Genomic DNA, 23,808 nt, shown 5'->3' with positions numbered 1-23,808 from the left:
AATTGGAGCTCTTTGGGCCCTGGAGCATGTCATTTCCTAACGTTAGACTCTTGTTTTTTCCCCTTTTCCTCTCATTTCTGCCTTTTGTGGTCTTTTTTTTCCCTTCTGCTCTATTCTTTCCTCCCTCCTTGGCAAATTTGTTTGCCCTATCTTTTTCCCCCCCCCCCATGATTACTGACATTTTCCTCACTTTCTTTTATGTCTTTGGCATTCTTTTTATCTTGCTTTTACATTTTTCATCCTCATCCTAACGTCTATTCTGCCCGTCCATGCATACGTACAAACACGCATGCACACATATAGCCACACACATCTATATCCATATGCGGTACACCTATGTACACACACATAAATGTTTATATATTTATGTATATATATGTGTGTGTGTATAGTAGGAAGAAACAACTCGGATTATAGCAATGGAATTTTGTTTTGGCTCAGTGTAGCATTATCAAAATAATTAAAGGAGGTGAAACATCTATGATTTATGTTTGTTTTTTTGCAGCCTCATTATAACATTCCAAAATGCTTAGAATAGTTTGTCCATAGCTATATCCATTTATAATCCTATGTGAATGTCGGCAATGTTAATAAAGTACAAAAATTATAAATAATAAAGAAATTATACTGTGATACATAAGAAAGGAGGGTCAGTGACAGTACAGGTCCACTCCTCTATAGAAACAAACATGGTGTGTCGCATATAAAGAGCAACTCGTGAGCAAAATACTGAATGCAGAGCAATCACTGTGAAAGCCAATGACTATATTCCTGCTGCTCCCCCCTACAAAGTTAACACTTTCCACATACACGTGCATTTACAGGCGACAACGTATCTAGTGGGTACAGTTTCATCTGCACATTGTGCTCACCATTATGCAATTGGATATCCCCATTGACTTTCTTCTTACCTTTTAATTTATAATTTGATGGCAGTTGCTAGAAAAATGTCTTTGTTATAGGCAGAAAAAAGGTATTTGTTTGATTTTGCCATTAATTCCAGCATAGTATATGCCATTTTGCGATGACACCGTTCCACGCCACGGATAGTGTATTAATTTCTGAACCCGGCAAACAAAGTGGGCTGCATATTTATTTCATAATCCCCAAACTAGAATGACTGAATTCATTCATTGGCTTTATGCTGTCAGATTGGCAAATATGATACCTTTTAGTACTGTTTATCATGATTTGGAACTTGGATAGTTTCAGATAATAAGGCCAATAATAATAAGAAATGTGAGCAGGGCCGCCTACGTCAGTTTGTCTTTCCTCTGTCCACTCCAGTTTTGTCCTTCCTTTTGAATATATGTATTGTAAGAACCGCTGCGTAAATTGTTGGCGCTATATAAATAAAATATAATCATCCTCAGAAAGAAAGGCAAGACTGTCCTTTTCAGGTCAGAAACCTCGTGCAGTTTTGTCTTAATTTTTTTACACAAAAAAATAAAAGGAATTGGTTTTCCGTTTCTCATAGAGATGCCTTGGAGCAGATTCTGTCTTCCCCTGTGCGCCATGTCTGTTTTTCATCATAGAACCGTTTGGAGACCTTTATTGTAGCCGACTGTGTCCATCTCTCACAGGTTAACAACAAGGATCCAACAGCTTCTATATCTTAAAAAAGCATCTTTAGGCAAAACAGATCCAATAATCTATTCAAATAAACTAATTTATTTATTTTTCTTATTTTAAAGGCTTCAATCATGGTCCTCCCACCTATTACCTAATAGCCTCTGTTACAGAGGTTATCCAGGCTCCAGAGTAATCAAAAGGTCTATATGATCATTCATCGACTACCGAGTGGTCTGTTTTATATGATTACATTAACATGTTGTTATGGGTGTGCATGTTGTAAGTTTGTTTTACCATATGGGTCTTTATGGGTTCCCATAATTGAGTTATTCTACTTTAAAAATGCAGTAAGAGAAACACTTTTGTGTACACATTCAATATATTAATGAGTATTTTTCCTTCTTCATTGCAGAAGGTAATTTTAAGAATGCACGAAGGACCTGGCTCTCTGGTTATGTGGTGATGAATTGGAGGTGCGTTAGGAGCCTCCCTCGTACAGAGCTTTGAGACACCATGACAGTGTTCAGGCAGGAGAACATTGAGGATTATTATGAGATTGGAGAAGAACTTGGAAGGTATGTACAGAGAGAATTGCCTTGAAGTTGTGTGTTATGGAAGGAAACCCGATGAGTATATGTTGACTGGCAAATTACAATTTTCATTGGTAACTGTTCTAAAAACGAATCTGTAAATGTGATGTTTATTAATAAATGATATAATTAAAAGGCATCTGATATGTCATCAGTAGCACTACCTAAACATGTTCTTTAATCACAGCTTAGATGCTATGATCCAAATGTAGTGTCTGGTAGCATCAGGCACACAAGGCCCTTTAGACCTGTTGAAACTGATCCCCATGTACTCTACATGGTAGAGCACACAAAATAAATCTATCTATGCATTGCGTAGTTACTATGATGACAGTTGTGAAAAGGTGGTTGTGTTTTTAGCGAAAGGAACTTCTGCATTCTTCATGTTATCATTTTCATTATAATATATTTTTTAATGCCGTATTTTTAATTACATACGACATTAAACATGGACTTTTTAAATCTCCCCACATCCTCAACCTTATCTAATATCCCCAGGAGACATCCTCATATCCCAGTGTTCTTCCTCCAAGAAATACTAAAGCCCCATCTAAAACGCTACCACGTGTCTTCCATGTATTTGCAGTTATTTGGCATGTTTTTTTTACTCTCCTGATGGGAGAAGGCAAGATTTTTAGGCGTCTCCCCATTTAATTCTGAGAAACTGTATTATTAAATATTTGGATTAACAAAATACAAAGTGAAAATACTTCACCAAAGCTGATTAATACACTACATTTTGTAAATTTTCTTGTGCACAGTCTGTTTACTTACCTGTTTTGTTCTGACTTATTCAAATATATGTAAATGCATGGATTTAAGGTCTGGGCATATGTTCTATGCAGCCTAAAACGGCTCGTAACAACTAAATAAAGGTCTCTACACTGGCACTGGTTATCTAACCTTTAAGTACAACCTGGATTGTTCCAACAAATTCTTAAAATGTTACTTTTTTTGTTGTTTTTTTTATATTTCATGCATTACTTTCTGTAGTTTTTACATCTTATCATGATGATAGCACTCAATAAACCTTTATTACTTCAGGGCTTGACAAATTTGTTGTGAATCTAGGCGCCAGCAAAAAAAGTTAGGAGCAAGGATTTTTTTTAAACTTACTTCCAGGTCAGTGCTGGTTTTTTTTTTTGGTTTTTTTTTTTAACTCTTTCAATGCTGATGTTCCATTGGAGCACAGCATTGACTGATATTTAGTCCCCACAAGCTTTTGGGGACAAATGTTAACCCCTGCAATGCCACGAATGTGTCATACACAGTTGTGGCATTGAAGGGGTTAACGCTGCACTGTCGCTCTCATGGATCGATTGGGCAGCAGGGGAGGGTTGGGACTGAAGAACCCTCTCCCCTGTCCCTGAAACTGCCTCTGGCAGCTGGGACGCAATTGCTGGTCTATAGGCCAGCCATTGCAGGGGGAGTCTCTTTGATGACTGCTGTAGGCTTCCATGCCTACAGGAGTCATCAAAGGGCTTGTGGGGGCTCATTTTTGCTGTTGCTGGTCTGCCTGGGCTTCCAGGCAGACCACCAGCAGCAGAGCCCCTTGCAAATGGGAATTAACCCCTAAATGCCGCGGCATTGAAGGGGTTAGTGCTGCACTGTCGCTCTCATGGAGCGATCAGGCAGCAGGGGGGTGTTGTGTCAGGTCCCCACACTTGTGTGGGGACCCAATCAACACACAACCCCCATCCCTGAAGCTGCCTGTGGCAGCTGAAAACACGATTGCTGGTTTTCCTGCAACCGCATTTTCAGCCTACAGGATCACTCCGTGGGAGTGATCTCAGGCTCGGGGGCGGGCTCTGAGTGGCTGTGCTGTCTGCCCAGACTCCTGGGCAGACAGCAGCAGCAGCGCCCCCGCGTGGTGACGCAGGGGCAATTTCTTGTAGATGTAAGAGGCTGACAAACACCTAGGTGCCAGGACAAAATTCTCTGTCGCCATGGCGATCTGGCGCCTGGGATTTGTCGAGCCCTGTATTACGTTATTCTTAAGAACAAAACGTTAGACAGTGATTTATGATGAGATAAATGAGTTACATTATCTACGTATTCTGAAGGCCAAACCTTCATAGGTTTCATCTGAGACAAGGGTCACGTTGGCCCCACATAACCTCAGCAAATTTGTTCTTATGTTAGTTTTCTGTTAAACCACTTTAGTAATGGATTGGTCCAAGAGAAGGAGTTGTAAGTGAAAACATGAAAATAGTTGTGTTCATATATATGCTCCAGAGGGTAGACATATGATGCATCCATACTAGTGCGTAGTTTGCAGATCTCCTATTCCAAGAAAAAGGCACCTTAAAGAACAAAGATCTGATCAGTAGCTGATCCTCCTTGCTATACTATAGTCACTTTGGAAACCACGTACCAAATTGTATATATTTTGCAGAATCCTTTTCTATGCAGCACTCTATAAATTCATTTATAGCCTTGTCCATACTTATTGTATGCTTTATTGTAGCGTGCAGTAAGCGTTCTGAGAGATTTTTCTAACGTGTCTTACAGCATTTGGCAGTAAGTTCACTATATCTTGGCAATTTTCTTCACGCACATAACCTTGTCCATTATTACAGATATGCCTTTGTGTAAGCAGTGGTGCAAGCGATCATCTTCATTGCCATGTTATTTATGACAAAGCTTTGGCACCAACTGACTTCATGGTCATTATTTAATTCTCCTTGCTCATCGAGTGAGAAAGCATAGTTGAAATAGTAAAAATGCATACTCATCAGAATATCACAGACAAGGTCACCTAACCACCTTATTGCCTGGACACCATTTACCATGAAGCTAGTGAGCTGCAGGTCACTCTGATGATCAGAAACTAAATGGAAGTCAATATTATCTTTAAAAAAAAATCTGCTAATGCCATGCATTGGTAGATTGGGAAGCTGAAAACTGTCTTCATAAAGCCTTATATTTTATTGAAATGAATGTATATTGTACGTCTCTTTAGAAGAGCACGGGTGGCCCTATTGGTATTTGCCTCTAGTACCTGTTCCACCGCAATAAAAAAAAAAAACCAATAATCAAGTCTTCTGTTATTAACCAAAGAAACCATTTTTTTCGCTAAAGTTTTAATCGCATAAAAACACAAATGTTCAGTAAGCTTTTTCTATGTCGGTGGCTTTTGAATGAGACACATGATTAAAGAATGATTGATTTCTTTGAAGGGTTTAGACAACAGTACTAGTAGTAATGTTCAGGGCTGGCCCAAGGCAAAATGCCGCCTGGGGCGAATTTTAAAATGCCGCCCCCCCCATCTGCCCTTCCTCTCCCTCCGTCCCTGCCGCCCCCCCCATCTACCCTTCCTCTCCCTCCGTCCCTGCCGCCCCCCCTTCTTGTACTTGCCTTTCAGCAGTCCTGCGGCGAGTCTCCCTGTTCGGTCTTGGTGCCGGCTTGTAATGCTGAGCGCCGGAAATCTTCCGGCACTCAGCATTACAAGCCAGCACCGAGACCGAACAGGGAGACTCGCCGCAGAGGAGAGAGCGAGGGGCACCGAGCGGGTACTGACAGCCGAGCCCCTTTCTCTCTCTTTCGCTTTAAAAAAAAAAAAAAAGGGGCTTGGGGCGGCGAAGTGCCGCCCCTTCAAGAGTGCCGCCTGGAGCGGTTGCCCCACTCGGCTCCATTGTCGGGCCGGCCCTGGTAATGTTTCTGCATTTAGTTCTAAGTGTTAAATTCTGCAAAGTAGGTAGAACAGCACCTTCAAATAACTCATTGGGGGGGAACATGAGGACTGGAGTTAAAGTATTTTCAGGGTAAGTGCTGTAAATGTTTACTTCCCCTTAGAAATAAGACGTTAAAAAAGTGCTTCCTCAACCAATAATGTTAACAAACAGCAATATCATTTCAAGTGTTATTGGGTATGCCGAGGTATGGCAACCGGTACACATGTTGCTGTTAAATTTCATTTTTACTTAAAATATTGCTGTCTCGGGGGTCTTTCTAGAACTTTAAGTGTCAAGAAATGAGTAGCATTGGAATATGTAGATCTATTTGGCTTCTACGTGGTTGGTGATATAACTGACCAATTTGAGTACTTTGATTATTCACTGACTACATTAGATTAACACACTAATATCAGCTCATGTGAACCAAGTTAAACTATTTACCGTCCCCAATTGCTTACCATACAGTGCGAACAGCAATCAAAACGTTGAACCATAAGCACTTCGAATGCATAGCTTCCATTTTTTTGTATAGAAATTGTACCTATAGGAAGCAGACTACTGCATAGCATTACTTTATTGCTCGAATAAGATGGCTAATCACGCTTACAGGGCTGCCATCTGTATAAGCTATAACCATTGAATGCTGTAATGTAAGCTTGCAAGCAGGGCTCTCTCCACCAAATGTATCGGTTTGTCTTAGTCTGTCAATTCTTGTCTTGTCATACCCCTTGAATTTATGTATTGTATTAAGCGCTGCGTAAACTGTTGGCGCTATATAAATAAAGGATAATAATGATAGGAATGGGATAATAGCCAAGGTGCAAACTCTCATATTTACATAACATTGCAAGTGACTAATTGAGTGGAAAGCACTGATTACCTCAGTCACGCAAAATATCATTCTCTTTAAACCTTTCACTTCCTGTTTTCAGTTTCCTCGTGATATGTGGCTGGTATATTGTGTAAATATTTATGTCCTTGTTAACGGCTGGGTACAGCGGGACACCCTTACACATGCTGCCTGGATCAGCAATTAGAAACCTATAAGTAGGAGATCATGTAGGTGCTGGGAAAGACGTTAGGGTGACTTTCCCTGTGTTATACACATTAGATTGACTTCTAATTGTTATTAATTGATTTATATCGACCCATGATATTCTGCGTCATTGTACAATAGGATACATATATTTCTCATTTTAATCTCATTTTTAAGCAATTAAATCATAGAATTTGGGAGAAAGTGAGAAGTCTGCTTTCAAATCAATAGATATGATAGAAACCAATAGAATAAGATAACCGGTCTACTTATATGCCGTTTGGCAACTGTGCGACTCCTTAGGCAGAAAATACTGTAACCTTAACAGTCTATGGCTGGCTGAATATCAGGCATATTAACTTAGTATCCTTTCATGATGTTCATTAACATCAAATTGTCATTATGTCGCGAGGTTGGAAAACCTCATTTGGAGACGTGCATGTCTGAAATTCTGATCTGGAGCCTGGGTCACACATTTTGTTTAGCTCAATATCCTTGAACACACCGACCAGCAGTTGGAGAAGACAATACACTAACAAGAGTCAACAGTTTATTAGGGTAATTAAAGCTTTGAGCTTACAGAATTGGCTATCTTCTTTGTATTGTGGGAAAGATGTAGCAGCACAGTAATGCTCCTTAAAGGAAAATTACTATAGCTGTTAAGGCATCGCTTGCTCTTGTGCTAGGTAAGGTATAGCAATGCATAAAAAATGCAATAAGGGAGCAGCAGTGTTGCTGTACGTTGTAATATATATTATCAGCGTGTACAGAGAGCCTTGAGCTTTTGATTGTTAAATTGTGTGTCCCCTAATTTCAATGTTTTGCCTCCAGATTTAATTTAAATTTGTCCAGTCCTTGTGCTAATATCATATCACTCCTGCACTGAAGGATGAGTGAACGAGCGTCTGAGCCCATTAATAGGAATATTTTCTCTATTGGTTGTATCACCGCATAAATAAATGCTAGCACCAGCCGTTTGCCGTGTTTTATGTTAACTGAATTTGCGCGCCTGGGTTCGTGCTCGTTTCAGGGCAGTTTTAGAAATGACTGCTCTTTTGGGTGCATTTTACCTCCCTATCTCTTCTTGTTCCAAAATGAAGCTGCATTGTAATCTTGTAAAGCAAGGAGCGCTAATAACAGTTCTCGCTCTCTAGAGTTTAATTATATCAGATGTGATGGTTTAAATTGCTATTGCATTCTGTTAGCAGCCGAGTGTTCCTGTTTAAAGGAAAAGCCCATTTTCTCTGTGGTTTACTGAAAAATAGCTGAACAGCTAGAAATCCCTCTTATGTATTTATCCCTCTATTTAGCTGTTTCCGTTAGATACTCTATCCAAACCTTGCTGATGTCCTGTCGAAAACTACTGGCCGTATTAGTAATGCGATTTCGAACCAATAAAATACACTCGGTTTTTAAAGTATTTTATGTGCTATATATTTGCAACTATAATATTAGCCATACTAAAGAGCTGTGTAATAACAAGCTCAGATGATACACTAATATAACGGATAAGTTATGCATTGTGTACTTGGGCCATGCAATGTAATATTATATTTAGAGTGTGCGTGTGATAGATATATATCTAGCTCTCTCTCACACACACACACACACACACACACACACACACACACACACACGTTCTGAGAAGTACACAATTTAGGCGAAGGGGTAAATTTGCTAAACCTTTCAATGTGCTGACTAAAAATGTGTCATGAAGGGGCTTTTCTGGATTTTGAATGCAGTCACTTCATGCAGACCCTACTGACCCCTGAAAGGAGGAAGAAATTTCGAGTGTTGTCCCTCTATAATGCATAGCTAAATTAAAAGTCCCATGAATTAATGTGTCCTCTAAATATCTTCATAAATAAAATTGTCTAAAATCATGGCACAATGATATATTGTAGACTTTCAACAAGATGGTTCATTACACTGCCCCTACTCCCCACCTCAAATAAAGGTTCTTAGCTTCCCTGAGCAAAAGTTGATTCTGGTCTAATGCTTTCATTTATGTATAATGCGCCACTGCATAGTAAATGGGAAGTGGGCTAATTCTCCTGTTTTAATATTTGATGTTTTTTAATAAACTTTTTAATTAACTTTTTCCTTTTTTTATACGGCTGCAGCATTTCCTGAATAGAGCTAAATTTGATTACTTCATAGTGTTGAAGTTGGTGTGCAGGACAATACTTGCTCAAGTGGGATGGCATGGCCATGTCTGTCACTACTTCAGCACAAAAAGCTGTTTTGGTCGAAATTGCTAAAAGTGGAGAAATCGGCAAGGGATGTTCCACAGGTTTCCATGGTGACTGCCCAACTTTTGCCTCATATAACACTTATCGTAAGAAGATCTGGTCGTGACTCACTAGCAGCAGCTCAGTTGTTGGTTTTGCGTCTGAATACAAACCACAGAGGATAAACAAGCTAAAATAAATAAATCGGGAAGCATCTTGTTACGTAACCATGTGTGTTCCTTTCATTGACATGGATGGTTAATGCCTTAAACTCCTTTATCACAACAAGTCCTTATATCTCTATTTTTACATGTATTTAAGGGACTAGGTAGGAGTGAGAAACAGTGCTGAATCCACAGCTGCATGTGTTTAGATTATTCTTTAATGGTAGCTTATGATAAAGACAAATGTTACGTTTTGTAAGGAGGTCAGATATTTCCACTGACTGGGAAGGAATAATTATCCTTCTGAAACCACCACCAGAGCTTTTCTTAATAGTGGCCCGGGTGTTATGTTCAGTTAGGTTTTCTGTTTATTTTATTTTTGCTTCGGTTTTTTGTACTTGTGCGCGTCAGGGCTTTTACCACGTAGTGCTGAATTAGTATTTATTGATTTTATATAGCGCCATCGTATTCCACGGTGCGGTACAGTGTGTACAAGACTTTACAAATAGTGCCTCGCAAAACAATGAACTTACAGAAACAAAAGGTTAGGAGGGTATTTGTTTAAGCCACATGTCTTGGAATTTAAGACCCCTGAATGCCGTGATGTATTTAAGAAGGCCAACATAGTTTGGGCCTAGATCTGTAAACTTGTCTGCTGTCCCTTTGGCACAATTCCCATTTAATTAGTTCAATTGAAAAACAGGCCGGTACGCATTTTAATAATTGTGCTAAAAATATCAATTTGAGGTTTTCAGAAAATGCCATTTTGTAGTAGTTTAGTCAATGGGCCCTCCAGGAGCCAAGAAAAGCGGGACTTAAAAAAAAAAAAAATAATAATAAAAAAAAAAAAGTCAAACTTAATAGGAAAGCGAAATTGGCGGATCTGCGCATTGTGTGTCTGCCAGAGAGCTGTGACCTTTACCTAGGAAGATAAACGCGTGTGCCTATGAATGTTGCATAATCTTTGAATGCACCTGTTGAGGATATATAAATCTTACGCAAAGCGCCATTATCTCTTTGCACATGTTAATGTTGCAGATGGAACAGGCTGTTAAATTATGGCACCGTTTAAGGCATGGGGTTATAGAGTGCTATCTGAGGCCAGTATGATATTGCTCATATATAGCAGGGAATAGTGGCTTTTGCATTAAATGGCTTCACATCAAAATCATTTTATTCTCATTCATCCTCCTGCGCTTGGTGAATTGGTATTTTTACTAAGCGCTAACAAAGTTTTATAATGATGTACAATTTAAACATGGCGTGGTTAACAAATACATACATACACACATTACATTCAGACCCTGTCATGAGTTTGCCATCTTGCCTTATGGCACTTTAATACAAAGTTCCTGGAAAACAAGGTTGGCTTCTAAGGGCCCCGCTCACGAGCCTTTATTAAAATATAGAATATACCGTATAATCATAAATGATCCTTCCTTACAGTATTAATATTGCTTTCTAGTCTCTAGGCTCCCAACGGGATATATGTGCATTCCGGGCAGTAACGGGCTGATTGAACCCTTCCAGTATCCATGAGGTACAATACTAAGCAGGCTAACATTCCAACTTGCTGGAATCGGTGTTCTCCAGACTCCATTGTACTCAACCTTCTGCCGGGCAAGCAAACTGGTAGGATTTGTATATAGGGACAGCTAGAGCAGTCAGGTTAACATCTAGTTCCTTGATAAAATGTGGTTAAAATGTAGAAGATTACCTACTCCAACACTGGGAAGTCCGATACTTGAATGTAATATTTAATAAAATGGTATTGGTGAACAAATAATAAAATACCTATAAAATATTTCTGGGGCACAAGTCCTTTTTTTACTGAGCTCTCTCACATAAACAATTCAATAAAACACGTTCTTAATGTTTGTTTGTCCATTCCTGTGGTAGCACCACTACTGATGCAGGGTATAAACATGGCCTACACACCTATCTCCATTGAGTTTACGTTCTGGTTGTTCTCCGTATTTTATTGTTCCCCAAGCAGATGTTATTTTTCGTGCTCCTTATATTTGGAGGCATTGCATAGCGACAGTAAGTAATACTTGTATCAAGAGACCTGCTGAATAGTCCTTGACATTTTTCTAATTCTCCCTGGTCCTCTACCTTAAGCAGGTAGTTGCCTCATATTTTACATGAGCTTGTAAGTCTACTGCATTAAATTGTTTAAAAGGGCATTTAATGTTTTTCCGCATACCTAAATTACATTTAACATTTTATTAATATATATTTGTTTGACAAATTTATATGTTCATAAAAGTGAACAGTCAATATAAATGTGAACCGAAAAAAAAATCTATCATAGATGGGTCAAAATGAAACTGTTACTGTATTTAATAAAATTTTTAAAGAAACTTACCACTAGGTTCCTGCAGTGCACCTTGGCTCTGTTGACGGTCAATGGCAATGTCCATAACGTGCGTTGACTCAGCCAGCAACGTAGCGGAGGCAGATTGCAGGAAGCAAGCAACAACGATAAGTTTAATTTACATTTCTATTAAATCGGCTTGGATAATAGTGATTTATTTTTTTTTTTTTACCATATGTGAGGTTTCATTAAAGGGACAGTTTAATGTCACTGACATTAAATGTGGGAAATTGTGAAATACTAAAATGTTCATTAGCGATGAAAACATGTTCACTTGCCTATGCTTTACTTATAAATATGGTTTGTGTATCACATCTCTGCCCAAGTGCACATAAATCTATATTTCAGTATTTACTAGTAAGTTTAGTTCCTTGAGGTACAGGTTGCTGTTGGAAATAGTTGCTAGCTTTCAGCTAAGGCTTGTCGCATGAGCTTGTTGCTTTGGGGACTTGTTATAGTTTATCCACTCTGTTTGTGAATGCTTTTAATTAATACCAGAGCATACAGCCTTCACAGAGCTTTGACGTCATCATGTGAATCTTGCTCTTTCCAGATAGCAGTTTCCTGATGATCGCCTACTTCCAGTTCATTTATTATATATATTGATATTTTCACCTGTTGTATTACTTATTTTCTGATATTTCTGAGTTTTCCATTTTGTTAATTCTCTAAAGGGAGAGCTGATGGGACAGTTGTGGATTTAACTCGCTAACTTCACTATTTATTATGAACAGCCAACACTACCCAGGTTATCCCGCATTAAGTACTGAGCTGTATAATGCATAATTCAGTGTATAAGAAAACCTTGAAGAAATCTTACTGATTTAACTATATGTTATACATGGCGAACCAAGCTCGTCCTGCAGCAGACGCTTATTGGACTTGGCCCTTCATAATGTATAGTGAAGTCAAGAAGCTGAAGATCAACTCTTGCAAACTCTTCTGGTAACTCTTGCCTTAGTGAATAAACCCCTCTGTCCCCTGCAATATAACAATGTAATCAGAGCAACATCAATTATCCAGTTTCTGAGTCTTTAAAAGATGTCTTGTTAACCTAAAATCAAAGCATTTATTTTTCTCTTAAATTTGTGCGTTTGGTTTTATTTAGAGAAGTATATCTTGCGTTGCCTTCAGCACTGTTTATGATGTTACGCTACAGAGGAAATTATATCCAGGCAACAAGAGCATCAAGCTGGTGTTATCGGTGTCAACATTGGCCTGTCTGGTAAAGTGCTGTTATGCGCTTTAAATCAACAGACCTTGAGTTCCGTTTTAAGGCACACTTTCTCATATTACATACTAGTTGTTTTGCCATTATGCCTCTTTCAAAAAAGACACATTAAGAAATACATGTAAACTGCTAAAGCAATATTGTGTAACTATATTGTTTGCTACAAGTGCAGCGGTGGATTGTGTTTCACCAGTCCACACCTTTTAGGTTGTATATACTAGTTTGTTGGGTATGTTTTAATATTATCATAACACATTGCCTTCTTCTTCCCTGGCCCCCTAAGCTATTTAGCATGCAGAAAAATGTGCTCAGCTGAACGCATTTTTTTTATATAGCGCCAACATACTCCCAAGCGATGTACAATAGATCTCTTGCCATGTGATATGCTCCCGGAGGCTGGGATCTGAGACCTCTGTGCGCCATCTCTTGCAGCCTCTCTATTTTCAACTATAATGATAAAATAGGATCCTCTACTGATTTTGGACTAAAGCAAGTCCTTCTCACGTTCAGCCTTTAATGACTTTAATAGTCATGTCCCTTTTATTTTGTATTACATTTTGTGTGTCCTTTTTAAAAAAAAAACAAACACACATTGTAGAGAAATAAATGGAAATAAAATATGTACAGTATTAAAAAAAAAACCCAAATGACAGTTTTTTATTGCAGTACTGCCTTGAAATCTTATTGTTTGTTATTAGGTATAAAACAAATGTTACTGCTGTTACCTGCTAAAGGAGTAAATGTCCCAACCCCCCCACCCCCGTGGAGAATTTCCATACACCCACGCTCAAGCCTGTTTGCCTTATAGATGATTGAATAGGGAAAGAAGACATTACTGTCACTTTAATCAGTAAAGAAGATAAGAGTAGTAGTATTATATTTTGAGTGCCTTGAACCATCTTGGTTTCATGTGAATCATTAGAACTTGATGATGGACCCATAATGATGAATTCTTTATGTAGCGTCTATGTGACTAATCTTTGCCAATACCACGTGATGTATACAAGCTGTATTATTTGTGTATTTGAACAGGTGATGATAGCTTTTACAGAATACATCTGTTTACATACTTTTTTCTTGCATTAATCCACTCCTTAAAGGGGTTAAAAAATGCTGCAAAGCAGGCTATGACATGACAGGTGCTTTTCTTTGACCGCTCGCAATGCCATATTTTAAAGCTATAGAAAAAGATCTAGAAAGCACTGACGTCAGCACACATGATTGCAAATCAGATATATATATATATGTATATATATTTTTATTTTATTTTTTTTTCTTATTCCAGGGTTTGTTAAAGCCATTTCTGGGGAATAATGTGGGGTTTTTTTCAGCAAACGCGGTTAACAGAAAACTGTGTCCAGATTACGGTTTCTCTGCTAAATGAGTTGTTTGACCCAAAGACACTACCCTTTTGTGTTACCAGTGCAGTTCTTCACTTGCGGAAAAAATCATTTGTTTGTGGACAGTGACACTGATGTACGTATGTGTGTATTATGTGGGAATTGTGGTCTTCTGCTGCAATAGTAGAAATAATGGATGTGCTTGTTTACCCGCTGGATGTCTGATGGATGAGGGAACTAATCAGAATATAAGAAAAGAAAAAAAATAATTATAACCGTGTAGCTTATTGGGAAACCTTCACTGCTACAGCTGCTAATCTATCAAACGAGGTTTACATATGTGCTTAGTCTTAAAACAGTGTAATTTCTGTAAATTTATTTGTTGTACGTCCCAAAAGAAATACTATCTTCAAAACAAACTCCTTAGACACGGTTTTAAAGTGTTGGTCTTCATTCTCAGCTTGGATCCCACAGGAGCTTCCTATGTTTCAGTTAAATCAATTATCACTTGAGCGTTGGCAGGGAGTAAGCATGAATTATTTATTTGTGAACATTGTAAAACCAACAATAATTTTGTTGTGCTTTTGTTTTGTGAGACAAGTTGCAAGGAGTAGATACCTGAAAGAAAATATTGATCTGCCCTGGGATCTGGATTGGTCATCATGCTTATGGGTGACATAGAGATTGACACAATGTATATGTATCTACATTAATAGTGCGCCAAAAAAGCTATTTATTTATTTTTCAAGACCCAGATCACCTGGAAATATTGCACAATCAACGTTAAGATAAAGTCGCAGTAAATATACCCGGACTCCTATTTTTTTCAGCGTAATACAAAACGATTAATCCCAGAAGAATTACTCTGCAAATCATTCCTTCCAGCGCTCCCAAGCAATTACTAAGTAAAAAATAGAATTAATTAATCAGCCGTCTGGGGACAGGACAGCGTAGCACATTTTGTGCATCCCACGCTTTGGGTAACGGGGAACTTCTGCCTTCTGCCCTTATCTCTATGTAAAATCCTTACAAGTTATTTGTTTTTAATCTTGCTGCAGAGAGCCTCTGACATCATAACATTAGAGAGTTTACAGATCTTGGCATGGTCATTCTGTAGCTCTCGTTGGGTAGAAATGTAATAAACCTAAAAATACAGTATAGTAGGGAAAAAACAAATAAGACAATGGGCAAGTAGCTAAATATTTGTACCATGAGGGAAGCAGGGCTCATAGGGATCTCATTGTGGTCGGCTATGGACAGTTTCCAGGTTGGAACTTGGGTATTAAATCATCTAAATTTCTTTTAATTTGACCATGCTAGACATGTCTACAGTCATAAGATTGCTGGTCCCCTTTAATACAGTTTGACTGGACCTTGTAACATTGAAAAGATGACAATCTTTTCCTTTTATGTTCTTTTGATAAATTAGGTTGGTTAATACAAAAGTTAGGTGAAACAATTTTACTGAATTTAAAAGCAAAACAGTGTCCCTTGGGGTTTATAATACCGCTTAGAAAATGATTAAATGAGTGCTGGTGAATCATTATATAGAACACCCTTTGAATATTTATTGATGGAGTTGCAGTTTAATGGTGTGTATCTCAAAGCGTGGATGTCATGGAAATGCATAATATTTCTGTAATGACATGTTTCATTTCCCTACTTGATTTAGCATGACCTGGTTAATAAAAATATCTGCTGTTAATAATACTTTGTTGCCGTCCCGTGGAAAGCTTGTTTCAAATATCCATCTACTAAAGTATTGCTAAAGTTGAATAATATCTGGCCCTGAAAAGGGCCCATTCAAAAATTCTAGATGCATGCTGTAGGCATGTTTATATGGTGGGCATTAGGGTGGGACTCGTAAATCTCTGAATGTGCCAATGTCTAAACTTTTTTGTAACATAGTGTAATAGTACGTAGAATTGTGGAAATGGCACAGCGTCATCTGAAGTGGGGGTATTGCATCCACAGCAGAAACATGATTTTGTTTATACGAAATACTTTGTTAGGCGTATCATGTGCTTGTGGTACCTTTTTGCAAATCACACTCAATAAATTCAGTCCTATGGCTCTAGGTTCTGAATTACTGAGCATTAAAGGGACGCTCCTGCCATCATAGGTATTTTTTATACAAAAATGCCTTTTTCGCCAACCTTGCAGGAGATGTGTTCAGTCAAACATATCTCCTGCTTGCTGAAGGAGACGCATGTCACTCCATGCCAAACAGCTCCAGCGTTGGCTTGCACAAGAATCCTGATGGGTTAAATGAGACCTCCCACACACACATGCGCTTCCATTGATTTAAGTTGGAGTCCTTTCCTGCCACTTATTGGCTCTTCTTGCGGTCAAAACGGTCACAAGCACCAGGCCATGGAGGGGTCGTTGGCTTCAGCTCTGCAGCTGCAGTACTTCACTATGCACTCTTCATTGGTGGGGCTGTGTAGGACACTAGACGGTTGAGGTATACTGCTGGTATAATTGTGATACGTTACACATGGTGGAGAACTCCCTCCAGCTCCCATCTGGTTGATGGTGGGGAGGGTACAATTATTTCATTTTCAGTCTTTTTATTTTAGATATATATAAAGAAGATTGGACAGTTTTTTGAAAGACGTGGGCACTTTTACATGGCAGTTTTTTTATACACCGGAGTATGGGTTAGAACACGACTATTTTTTCAGGTTGTCAGATGTATACACAGCTCAAATGAGACCTGTGATACTTGTTTTCTTGCCCTGTTTGGACAGGTCCCTGTTGTTATATCTGTATAAGTGGTACAAATACTATTTTCTAATCTAATTTTCCTATGTTTGGCTGTAATGAGTTACTAAAAAAGCTCAGTGCAATTAAAAAGGGCATGAAGAAGACCCTGAAATATATTTGCATACTTATGAGCTGTAAGAGACCAGCATTTGTAGGTACATTGTCAAGTGACAGTGATCATTGTGCCGCAATTAAGTTGTAGGATGCCAATCAACAGCCCTAACAATCCAGTAAAATGGAAGCATCAGGGAGACTTGAATGGTGGACTGCTGTTTTTTGTTATGGAGACAAGGTTCCATCTATATCTTCATATAAATATTGCCTGGCTCATGTACCTTCAGCTTATTCATCCTGGTATTATTTGGCAAATTACGGTAATATAAGATTTAAAAGAAAATAAAATAAAAAAAATAAAAAATATATATATATATATATATATATATATATATACACAATTCTGCAATGTACATATTCCACCTTGACTATAATTCTTACCCAACGCTGACCTAAACCTTGCAGTTTATTGTATTTTGCATGTATTCTAAAAATTATAAGACCTTTTTTCAGATATATGATATATATATATATTTTGTCCTAATCAACATTAGGATGTTCTTGCTATAATTCAACAGAACTGTACCGTGTGCCCTGTGTACGCTTTATTAGGAAATTGCTTTTGACACAAATTCTGCAACATCAACACATTGCTAAATTCTGTTTCCTCAAACAACTGACAACAACTGAGAACTTTTTGGTTTTTTTATAACTTAAAATAAAACCATACAAACATTATTAAACAAAACGCTGTTTCGACCAGCAATTGCGCCTAAAGGAAATATCGTCTGTTTGGCATTGGGTCCAAACCGTTTTTGGATTTGTATATTTATGGCTGTGTTTGTGGAATACATGCAAATACAGCTATATACATATGTAAGTGATAAAGCTATAACATCTTCAATTTCTTTCCTAGCATTTGGATGAGAGGTTTGTTCGACCGAGCAGGGTTTTCTGCCAGGGTTTCACCGTGCTTATTTATGCAGCAAAATAAATGATACTACATTGTCTTGCTTTGTTCTTTTAGCTGAGCCTTCTAGGTGTTTTTGCTGCAGTTGCTGTATTTCACCAATATCAGACATTATTAGTCCTCAATGTTAAGTGTTACCCCTTTATCTCGCATTACTGTTACATATGTGCTAACTACCTTATGCTTTAATAGTTCCAGTTACACAGGTCAGGAAAAGGCTTGCCTTGTTGAATTATCGGTGTGAATGTGTAATATATATATATCTTTATTTATGAATATGTATATTACACATCGCTTCTTACAATACATATATTCACAGGAATGACAAGACTAGAACTGACAGACTGATGTATAATAGCTTTCTTTTCTTTCCTTCATTCCTTTCCTTTCTTTTCTTCAAACCATAGGAAATACACCTAGGGTTACCACATTATGTATTTGATACTGTATCAAAGGGATTGTTGCTGGCTTTGCATTTATTCTGCTTTCCATTATTCGAGTGCCTACAGTTAAAAGGTCTCACATTTCACTACAATTGTTATAGTATTTTTCAAGTTGCACCATTTGTACATCTTGAAAGCTATACTGTGTCCTGGCGCTTGTTGGAAGCTGGTTGTAATCCACCAATACAAACAAATGTGTTTACAATAGAGCTGGCTTACATCCTGTTTTTGTTCATGCACGGCAAAGAAATGAGGAGGAAAAAGCAATATGCTGTGCCAGATAGGCGTGTACTTTTTGTTGTATGTATGGTGCTTTCAAACAAAGCTTGGCATCTACCTAGGGTACTCTAGCTTCTTTGTGCCTTGAGTTTATTCCCATGCCGGTGGCACAGACAGCAGATGAGTCTTTGGGTGCACCTGAATACTCGCTCATGATGCCTGCGCAGGCACCCAGTGTGGTCTATGGCACCATTGGCAGCGGGCAGCCGCCAGTTCAGTGGAGAGTTCCTCTCTTCAGTAGTGATATCTAAAGCAAAGTCTGAATTTTATGAGATTTTAGTGTATGCAATTTTTACATTTCATCTTCTGAAATTACATTGCTCCCAACGATTTTATCTGCCATTTGCCTAGCTCTGATAAATGTTATTTGTAAGGAAATTAGCGATTTGCTTGGCAAATATTATTCCTGGCACAGATATACATGGTCGTGTACATACATGGTTGTTGCTTATACCCCACATGTATTTTGTAAATATACCTGTACATAAAGCACTTTTTTTTTCTTTTTTGCTTAAAAGAAATAAGAAAACTCCAAAAAAGGGTAGTCTGTTACATGTGGACTGATGTGCCATAGAATAATCTTGCCAATATAGAGAGTATCTGTTACTCGTTAATTACCATTTGAGAAATAATAAACAGAACAAAATATTTATGAAAAATAAAGAAAAAATATTTTAGTTTATTGTCTGAGCCATCTGAATTATGCTGTGTTTGTTTATATGTTGTAATCACATAGTTATGGTAATTAAAACACCAAATGCAGCAGAATTTAAAAGCATGCTAAATGTCAGGTTCGATTTAACACTTATACAAGGCACACAATGTTTAGTAAGAAAAAGATGTTTGGAAGTTGAATTTGAATTTCCTTCAGGGATACGGCTAGAACTCTAAGGCTTCTTCCTTCCAGGGCCGCTGCAGCCATCATGCATTTTAATGTACTCTATAGCTAAGCTGTCCCTTTACATTTATACGCGGTCTCTGTTGCAAATGCATTGGGAATCCTCAGGAATCCTTCGATATGCATTTACCCTGTTCCCCACCTATGTGGAGATGTGTTCGGCCGCCATTATTCTAATGATTCAGAAAGTGTTCCCATTGCTTTCATTGGGAGCGCTTTCCTGCCACCGACTGGCAGCTTGAAGCAACCAGCGAGTGTTGTCAGTCGTGGAACCATTCTCTTGCGGCTTCTCCGTAAGGTAAGCATTTTATTTATTTTTTTTGAAAATTATTAAAGTAGTCAAAAGAACTTTAATTTGTATTGTTGTTTGGTGAGGCTGTCACTTTAAAGGTTGGCTTTAGATGAGATAGACCATTACTCTATTTTGTAGTTATAGTGTTGGTAGATTGACTTTCTCTTTAAAACTAAGCAACTTTTAAATAATACTATTCCTGGCAGCGGTAATGTCGGTGAGAATGATTTATGTATAACTGTCATAAGACAATTATTTTTAATAGGTAACCGATTACTGTCATCCTGCGCCTCATGTGGAGTGTTATCTACAGAGATGGCTTTCAATGACTAATGCATCGTGTGCACTCTGCCAAAGTAAGGGGAATGTCTTGGTCAAACAGAAATCCAAGAAAGCAATGTCGCCAACGCAGTTGTCCTTTGTTTGACACCGAATAAAAATATACTAGCGCTTCACGTTAAAAATGAGGCTGTTTGTGGTAGTGTGTTTTGCTCAAAGTCTCACAAAATGCAGGAGATAGCGGCTCATTGCAGAAGTCTTTGCTCCTGCAAAAATATTACTATGCCACCTGAACCTTTACCACAAGTAGGAAACAGTGTAAGTATAAGGAAAAGCGCTTTTGGCATTCCATATGGTATGTAGTTACGTTGTGTGATGTTTTACCCACATCCCTTATCACTTTTGATGTTCGCAGGTACGGATTATGTTTATTACATCATCCATAAAATACGCATATACAAGAAGATTTACTGTTCCGTTGTAATTGCAAGAAAGAGTACATCTTTAAGGACATAGAGGTGGAGTTGGGACCATGTGAAAAAAGATAACCTGGTGCAAAGTAGGGTTACCAATAGCAGACGGTTGAATGTTCCTGCTCGTTAGATAGTATTAGATTGTATTTGATTACTAGGCTGACATCTATATTTCTATCTATCTTATTAAAGAACTTTATGTATTCTCTATTTTTTCCTCCTGGCAGCAGCACAGATTGATAGAACACCATGTGATCTCACATATGCCATTCAGCATTAGGTTAAATTTAGTTAGAAAGCCTTTTGCTTTTGCGATGCCGGTTTAATTATCTCTGTATTTGATCTGCACAGATTATCTGCTTTTAGTGGTGTAAAGAGGAAAATCAAGCTTTTGATCTTTTCTTAAAGAAAAGGATAAACATGAAAGTAGCCTCTTGGCAAGTCAGTTGTGTCAAATGTGTAAGAAGTGGTCAATCTGGTTTGTGTCTCCTCTGAAGGCTTTGCACAAGTGTATTATCCTGATATACTCCAGTTTACGTTTCTGACTATTAAAAACCTACCTTGTACGATAGAAACCACACCTCTGCCCAAATTAAAAGTACAGCAGTCAGCATGTTCTGTCCCGTGAGAAATTGAATTAAAAATGTGTGGAATGTGCCTAAATTATCCACGTAAATACATCACTTGTGATGTGGCAGAGTATGGCTACTGTGCCCTGCGTACGGGAATGCAGGGCATATTAGGCACGAAAAGACGTAGCTCAAGGTAATGTGTTTTCACCATCGTTCACAATGTGCCAGTTGGCACAACACCACAACCAGACACCACCAGTATTGTATGAAAGAGAGAAGGAGTCTGACTCACAAGTCCCACTCCCTCCCTGCGTTAGCCTTGCAGCCACAGTTCTGTTCTTCACTTGTGGCTTACCTGCCATTTGGGCTACAACAGTTCCATTGTCCATTATATATTTTATAAATTTTTTTTACTTTTTTTAACAATACAAACCGAATGCTTTGCTTTGTACAAAATAAAGAAAAAAATAGAAAAAAAAAGAAAAATAGTAAAATACACATAATGTAGACAATGATGAACTTCTCAAAGTAACACACGCTAATCTTTGGGTGATCAGATATTCAAAGACACACACATTTAATGTTGCCGACCAGTGCATGTAATATGCTATCATGCAGTATGTGGGATATAGCCTATTCCCTTCTGTGAGTTTATACATACCGCATAATGCGAGCAGCACTCTTTATATTTACTAGTTGGTAATATATGAAATGTATATGTGCCCTGGAAAAATTTGGTCATTCTAGTCCAATCCCAGAAAGTGTAAAAAAAAAAAAAAAAAAAAAAAAAAGCAGATTGACCTTTTTTAATGGCAAGTATTCCTATTTAGTACTTTACTGTTTGTCATGGTCAGGACTACTTGCCAAGCCGTGACTGTGTGGAGGGTGTGGGCATGAAGGGGTTAATAGGACCAGGCCTCTGGATTTACTAACTTCACCCCTTAACAAGGCATCAGTTATACCAAATTAACCCCCAAATCCTGCCTGTATCCCCCCAGGTAGTCTGCCACCACTCACGATTTTGATACCGGATTTGTGAGAAATCCGAATTAGAATCTCTTTCTCTCTCATTAAGTAAACCTAATGACTCAGGAACTTGTGTTTCCAGTAGAGAAACTTGCGATGGTATATAAATTTACTAAACTGCATTGTTCTTTTGCAAACTTCTTTTATTGACATTTACGTCCAATGTCCCAGGGTGTTCACACACACACACACACGCACGCGCGCGCGCGCTATCCCAAAAGGTCATTAAGCAGACATGCAGAATTAATTTATGATGAGGGAAAGTGCTTTCTTGCCAAAGACTGATAAGGTCTTTTCTTTGATCGTAACCAGCCTTCTGTAGTCCATTGGTTTTATATTATTATTTTGGCATTATCTAGGTCAACATCATCAAGATCTGGGGCCATCCCATGACCGTTAGGAACCGTAAGCAATGTTGTGCTTGGTGACACCTGGTCTTCACAACGAAAGCATACATACATTGTGTGTTACCTTTAATCAGACCTGCCTGTTGCCTCTGGTTTCAAGCCTTTGAGAAAATGGTTTGGTCTGCAAGTAAACAGTGGCTCAAAGGCAAGCTACAATTCATGTTACGTGTTGTCAGCTTCTGCTCTGCCAAAGGGGTAATCCAGCAGGAAGGAATATCTGCTAGATAATTTGTGTTGTACAAATCCTATCAGTTGTTGGAAAGAAGATCTTAAAGAACCTCTGGACTTAACAGAAAACACGGTACATGTTCCACAGGCTGAGGAAGGCTGTTTTAGCTTACCTTTCCCCACACGTTGCCCTAGGTGACCTCACAAGAGAAGGCTACGGAACTCTTCAAAATGCTTATTATTTTTGGGTTTTGATCATCTAATTTGCCACAATCTTACCGATTTCTTGTGCTTTCTAAAGATATTGTGTGGAAGAGATCTTTATCTAAAAATATGTGAAGACCTCTGTGTTCTGTAGCAGAAGTTATATAACTATGGAACCATCTGTTTTTGTGGGTGTATGACAACGTGATGTCTTCGTTCCTGTAGCTACTTGAAAAGATGATCACGAGATAGCGCCAAGTAAAACAAATATTTTTCCTTTATTTTCAAGAACAGTATTAAATATTTGACAGCGTGTAAAAAGAACTCTTTGTAGTTATTACAACTACATGTATTTTCTATCTGTTATTTAAAGAAATGCATACACATGTAACATTTTAAAATTATAATTAGATTCAGAACCAAACATCTTGTTGGAGGTTATATTCGGAGGAAACAAAAAATTAGATTTTTATAATTTTGGGGGGGGGGGGTTGCAAATTATTCACGACTCCTTTAGCTTCAGAGCTGGCTCGGCAGACACTGCTATTTGAGGTCTGTTCAGACCCTTGTGTGCCTGTGTACAAGAAATTGCCATTGGTTTCTATTGGAGTACTTTCCTGTCACTCAGGCCCGGACTGGGACAAAAAATAGGCCCGGGCATTTAAGCCTGAGCAGCCCATATTTATTTATTTATTGTTAAAGCCCACCCTTCATGTACCATCTTTGCATTTAATCATTCACACAAATCATTAACACATT

The 23,808-nt window shown here is 38.2% G+C and overlaps 1 protein-coding gene across 1 annotated transcript in view; it reads left to right on the top strand.

The window, feature by feature from the left end:
• Positions 1 to 2,085: 2,085 nt before the first annotated feature.
• LOC149300555 (death-associated protein kinase 3-like) overlaps positions 2,086 to 23,808 on the top strand; it is a 35,775-nt gene continuing 14,052 nt past the window's right edge. The window contains exon 1 of the mRNA XM_089485038.1: positions 2,086 to 2,147. Within this exon, the coding sequence (XP_089341164.1) occupies positions 2,086 to 2,147 (62 nt within the window). The remainder of the gene's footprint in view (positions 2,148 to 23,808) is intronic.

The sequence above is a fragment of the Sceloporus occidentalis genome, unplaced genomic scaffold, assembly GCF_023333645.1.
Source record: "Sceloporus occidentalis isolate IW3139 unplaced genomic scaffold, rSceOcc1.0.p SCAF_24, whole genome shotgun sequence".
Lineage (NCBI taxonomy): Eukaryota > Metazoa > Chordata > Lepidosauria > Squamata > Phrynosomatidae > Sceloporus > Sceloporus occidentalis.
Note: the sequence above shows the minus strand (reverse complement) of the source record. Positions and strands in the feature narration are given on the sequence as shown.